At 42.2% G+C, this 6328-nt stretch overlaps 1 protein-coding gene across 1 annotated transcript in view; it reads left to right on the plus strand.

Moving 5' to 3' along the window:
- Positions 1 to 5755, plus strand: part of IL12RB2 (interleukin 12 receptor subunit beta 2) — a 34979-nt gene extending 29224 nt beyond the window's left edge. Inside the window, exon 16 of the mRNA XM_081008918.1 lies at positions 228 to 5755. Coding sequence (XP_080865044.1) covers positions 228 to 755 — 528 coding nt within the window. The 3' untranslated portion in view covers positions 756 to 5755. The remainder of the gene's footprint in view (positions 1 to 227) is intronic.
- The last annotated feature ends 573 nt before the right edge of the window (positions 5756 to 6328 follow it).

The raw sequence follows: 6328 nt of genomic DNA on the forward strand, positions 1-6328 counted from the left end.
TTTTGCTACTCCCAGTTGCCAGGAGGGAAAAAGGAAGGAAATTTACCAGGAACATTTTGTTCCTGGTAAATTTCTCACACACAAATTTCATAGCCTGCTACATGCTGTAGCAAGTCCCCGGCCACTGTGCAGAATCACTGGCTTTTATGGAAAAGCAGTTTGCTTTTAGGGAAAGGTAGAAAATACTTGTGCATTAACTGAAATTTCTCCCCTATCTCCTCAAAAAGGGTGAACACAGCTTCTATTCTACACAGTTCCTAAAGAACCAGAACAGCACTGAAGAGCCTGAAACTCTACAAATAGAGGAGATCCTCATGAAGAGGCAACAGATGCCATCTGTGGATGTGTCCCTCTTCAAACCTACAGGAGGAGGAGGGAGCCACAACTGGCCAACTGCTGTCAGCTTCCAGGAAGAGGATCCAATTGTGAAAGACTATGACCCTTTGATCACTAGCAGGACAGATGATGCCAGCCAGCACCAGCTGCTGCCTTTGTACAGAAAGGTTGGACCTGAAGAACCAAGTCAAGGCCAGGAATTTTCAGTGTACCTTGCCAGTCCACATGGCAATGTAACAGTGGACTACTTACCGACTATTTCACCTGCCATTATGGACACTGGGGAAGACAACGGCGAATCTGAACTAAACCCATTATTTATTTTCCAAAGAACCTCTTTTCTACCACAGACATTCCCCTTTGGTGGAAAGCTTACTCTAGACGCTATACAAATGGACTGTGATTCTTTCGGAGAGTAAGGCCGCATTCGTGTAACATCTTATCCAGGAATGCTTTAAACTTAATGGGAGTAGGCATGATAGGATATAGCACAACAGGCCTTCCTTAATCCCCTCACCACCTTCATGAGAAACCTAGAATGAGGAAGTTCATGAGGACAAAGTCCCTTATTTAGGTTCCAGCATAAATATGAGGCAGTAATTGCTGCACTAGCTCAGTCACACAAGTTAAAAAGTTGCCGCATCTAGAATACAGTGAGAATGTACAGTGGTACCTCAGGTTAAGTACTTAATTCGTTCTGGAGGTCTGTACTTAACCTGAAACTGTTCTTAACCTGAAGCACCACTTTAGCTAATGGGGCCTCCTGCTGCTGCCGCGCCGCTGGAGCACGATTTCTGTTCTCATCCTGAAGCAAAGTTCTTAACCAGAAGCACTATTTCTGGGTTAGCTGAGTCTGTAACCTGAAGTGTATGTAACCTGAAGCGTATGTAACCCAAGGTACCACTGTATATCAAAAGTGGTTTCAGAGAACTGTGGGTTGTAGCCAAGTTAGCCCATTTAGGCAAGGAATTCTGCCTATGCAGCCAGACTTCTCCCCGTGTGCCCCCATCTGCTCCCAAGGGTTGAGGGAACCCCTAGAACAGATGTGGGGACATGTGGAGAGGAAATCCTGTTGTGCAGGTCAAAGTCCTTGTTCTATCAGGGTGTTTTCATTGGACACAATCCTGAATGTGTATGAAGCTCCCAATTAAAAAACCAAACAAGTTGCAATGCAGAGGAGTGTGAGGGAGATGTTTGATCCCAGTGGGACTTTCTGGCTGTTGGCTCTTCTCAAGTAGAAGCCCCCTGCCTCCTACTCCATTGCACAGCAAGCATCCATTGTCCACAGTCCATGAAGAATGTGGATGTGATGCATTGCCCTTGCCTCTCAAGCCTAGAGGTAATTAATTTGAGACTGGAAAACCTGAAGTCCAGCACAGGCATTGAGGTCCACCATCTTACCGACACAGTTCATTGTCTGAGGATGTATCTAAATCAACATCATGATATTGTGTAATGATTTCCCTACACAGTCTAGACTACTGGGTTTAGATGCAGGAAAAATAAGGCCCCAATTCTTAAAAGGGTTGTGGTAAGAATAACACACTACCAGGATAGGATACTAAAGTGACAAAAGATACAATTATTAACAGATATCCACTGAATATCTTCAGAAAAGCATCACTTTATAGCCAGCTATTATGGTAGTAGCATAATACCATCATAATAGTTGCCTCTCATCTTCTACAGGTTATTAAGACTGCCATCATCTCTTCCTCATCTCACACATGGAAAGGTAGCTCTAGACACTAAAGTGTATTTGCAGTTTCCATTGTAGCAATAATAAAAATCTACCCAAAACAATGTTTTCTGTGTAATAAACCCTCCCCCCCCCAACAGTAGCAGCACTAACAAAGAAACAGGGAGAATGAATCAGTACTGCCAGAAATAAATGAATGAACCAATGCAGATTCAGAGTTCATTGCATTAATTAAAAAGTAAAGAGCTAAAAACATGGTTTAATTTTCAAATCCTATGCATGCCTTTTCAAGTGATTCTCCATACATTTTCAATGTAGGAAACCTGAAACAGGTTTCCAATAGTTTCCAATAGACACCAGCATTGCCTAGCTTATAAGATCTTCCACAGTAAAATGTGTTTACTAAAACAATCTTACCTTTACAGCATGCTCTTTCTCAATTTTCCGCCTTCTTTAACATTTGCTATTCCTAATTTGCAATTTCTAAATGCTTGTATGAAATGCCATATGGTGAAGATCTCAATGGAACAACTCAGTCTCTGTGACAGTAGAGCAGAAACCTTCATTTTTCTTGCAGACATGAAATGAGTTCTGCAGCTATTTAATCATAGGCACCTGGCAACTTTTGCACAACTTCAGCTGACTCCTGTTGACAGAGTATCACTGCTACTAATTCCTTGAAAGAAAATTCCAATTATTGGGTGTCCTCAGGTAAGGCAGGTGAGGCTCTTATAGTAGTAATGAGTAGTAACTTAAGGCAGGTTTGACCTGTTATGGCTGCAAAATTCTGAGATTTCTACTTTGCCTTGTTATAAAAATTGTCATTTTGACAAAGCAAGCCATTCCAGGTCGCTCCAAACCTGAAAACTTGTTCCACCAGGTCAGTTTATTGTGATATTGATGCCTACTCCCAAGACATACCTTGGTCATTGTGTTTCTCTAGAGCAGGGCTAGCCAACCTCTCCAGAGGTTTCAGACGAAAACTCATCATCCCTGACCCATTGGTCACACTGCTTTGGGCTGATGGGAGTTTTAAACCACATTACTTAAGGATAATAGTTCCATCACCAGTTAGCTTGCCTCTTGTTCTTTCTAGGGTAGGAGATTAAAGCCAAACTATGGTTTTCTTTGAGCCTTTAAATCTCTTGAAGTGAGCTCATGGGTTGCTCTCCAAGAATAAACTGATCGTTAAGAGCAGGTCCTTAAAACAGAGCTTACCAAGTTGAAGGATTTACACTTTTTGTTACACTTGGTTCCATTATCACTCCCTCTATTTCCAATTCACATCTTTCCCAGTTGTCCAGATGTATCAAAAACTGCATAAAAACACACACACACACAGAGAGAGAGAGAGAGAGAGAGAGAGAGAGAGAGAGAGAGAGAGAGAGACCCAGAGGTTTGCAGGAATAGGGGGGAAATAACTAGAAAAATCCTAAGAGGGGGAACCCCAGAAGCAGCCCAATGAGGACTTAAGAGGGCATGGAGTCGTGTGTGTGTGAAAACAGGTTGGAGGGGGAAAGGCATGCAGTGACTAGAAAATGAAAGCTGAGGAAGAGACTTATCACAATGTAGACAGAATCAGCTCATTGTCTAGATAGTCCTGCTTAACAATGAGAAGCTATTTTTAAATGTTCGCAAGGACAAAGTGAGAGCTATTCACATAAATCGGTGGAGAAATTGAACATTTTAAGGTAGCTGGAATTGGATGTGTGTGCTAACCTCACCCAAAAGCACCGGGGTGTGTGTGTGTGTGTGTGTGTGTGTGTGTTCAAAGCTGCCTAGTGAGAATAGTGCATGCTCGTGGGGAAAGGGAACTATGGACTATAGAATGGAGTGACTGGAACTTTGAACAAAAGCACTTCATACTGCAACATATTGTTACAGGGCTCCCAGTTCCAACTGCCAGTCCTTGCATAACCAAACTGACCACCAATGCACAAGGGATGAGTGTAAGCAGACTTGGGGGAACCCAGAATTTGGAAACACTACAAAAGGTCTGTAAGGGGGGGGGGGACCCCAAGGGAGGAGTAGAATGCAGCAGCTGGAATCCTGAACAGCAGCACCTCATGTTGCAATGTTTTGTTAGAGGCTCCATGGGTCTCTGCTAGTGCAAGATGACCAGGTTAAAATGGTAGTAAGATGACAAGCTGCTACACTGGGGGGCCTTCCAGCACAACAGAAGTGGTATTGGGGGAACCTGCAGAAGGAGGAATCTGCAAAAATCACACATTGCTCCAGTGGGGAGTTACAACTAGAGTGGAGCCCTTCCGTTCATAGAACTGGGCAGACTGGATCCAACATTCTGGATTTTGTACCACACAATTCCAAGACAGCAAAGATATATTGCAACAGGACACAAACATTTACATCAACAATGTCTTAACCCCTCCATACTTTGCAGTTAACAGTTGCATCAGAAGTAAAAGTAGAAGACTGTTCTTTCTATGGCACTGAAGATGAATTACAACTCTGCCTTTACATACGCACCTTGTTCATTTAGACACACTTCTTAGGTAGCCTTGTGAGCTCTTCTCCAGCACCACGTACTGCAGTACCTCTGAGCATTGCACACAGAGAACCTTGCTGCTATTGATTTACGCAAAGCGTAAATGCACCTAAAATGCTATTGTGTTATCCCAGAGTGATGGGTCTCACCACTTTCCCAAAGAAATTTGTATTGATCCAAGGTTGTATAGACCAAATCTAACAACTGCCATTTCCCAGGTGTTGGGAGCATTCCACCATGCAGAGTGCCACACTTGACAGAAGCTTGTGTCTGAAAGCAGCTTAGATTTGCAATGTTTTAATGCTGATATAACATAAGAGGCACCAAATGCCTATTTTTGACATGCAGCATCAATCTCACCCGTATAATGGGAACGGTAGCTTTCTTTGTGGTCAATATCCCCTTACAGAAGGGTTTTGGAGCGGTCACTGACTTGTATGATGATTTATACACTTTTGAAAAAGGAAAAGCCTGAAGATTCACGTTCCAGTGGAAGCTTTCTGTTGATAATACCATGTAAATAATTCACTCTCTGGCTGGGCACCTACTGTTAAGAGCACCATGGATCAACCCCTTTTCATTACCCCTTGTGTCTCACTAAATCTAGCTCAGATTATACCTCTTTTTCAGAGGAAGCAATCCCCGCTTCTTTAGAAGTTCACAAGATGGTTCTGTCGAGGGAGACTACCAACTCCATCTGGTACTCCATCTGAGATCCTACCTGCCTACAGCACTGTCTTGCCAGAGTGGTGCATGCTTCGGTTATTTCCCACTTGGACTACTGCAATACGCTCAGCATGGGGCCATCTTTGAAATGATTTGGAAACTATAATTAATCCTGAATGTGGCTGCCAGGCTGGTGACTGGGAGCAGCCACCAGGACTGTAGAACACTGGTCCTTGTTGTTTTAAAAAAACTCCAATTCTCTCAACTTTGTACAAGGTTACCTCAAGTAGCATGAAACATGAGAGGAAAGAAGAGCTGGAACATATACTTTCAGACAGTGCTTTTCCAAAGAACTGGCTACATATTATGAAGATTCCAACAAGAGCTGTATTTCAGCTTTCTTCATCACTTTTATACCAACAAAGTCCAATATGCTATGATCGTATCCATTCTTGAAGAGATCATCTCTACAGCCCCTAAAGTATTCAGAAAAGACATTTTATATACAGAAACCCAAACAATCCACTGCATGTGTGCTTAAAAAGAAAGCCAGTGTGAAGAAATAAATGAATTAAAATGGTAACTAGACACTTTTTTGGTGCCTACAACCCAGGTCCCAGGAGCCACATGGCTCCTACCTTTTCTATCCCAGTTTTGAACACTGCTTCAAAGCCTACAACATTGAAGTAAAGTCATTGTGACCGGCAACCAAAATGACTGTATGACATATGAGAAATGTAGTCTATGTATTTCCCAAATGGGGATTGTTTTCTGATGGCTAATCGTAGCAGGTTGAGGGATCCTAACTTCCAGAGTATTAGGTTCATAGCAAGGAATGTTGAAATGTGAATACATGAATAAAAATATGTGGATACAAGCAACCCAAAATCTCTACTGCAATGTATGCAAAATTGCAAACAGAATTTGATCTACACATCCTATTTTTTGTAGAAATACATGTTCATTGATTTCCAAACACTAAGACTTTATGGTGCTCTGCAGTCTATATTCTTCTAAAAATATTTATTTGCTCATAATTGTCTCCCCTCCCATTATTTTAATATGCTAGAGCTTCCTGTACAGCTTGTCACTTGTGCGCACAAGTGAAAACTATTTCAAAA

Source organism: Podarcis pityusensis (genome assembly GCF_964106645.2).
Source record: "Podarcis pityusensis genome assembly, chromosome: 6".
Lineage (NCBI taxonomy): Eukaryota > Metazoa > Chordata > Lepidosauria > Squamata > Lacertidae > Podarcis > Podarcis pityusensis.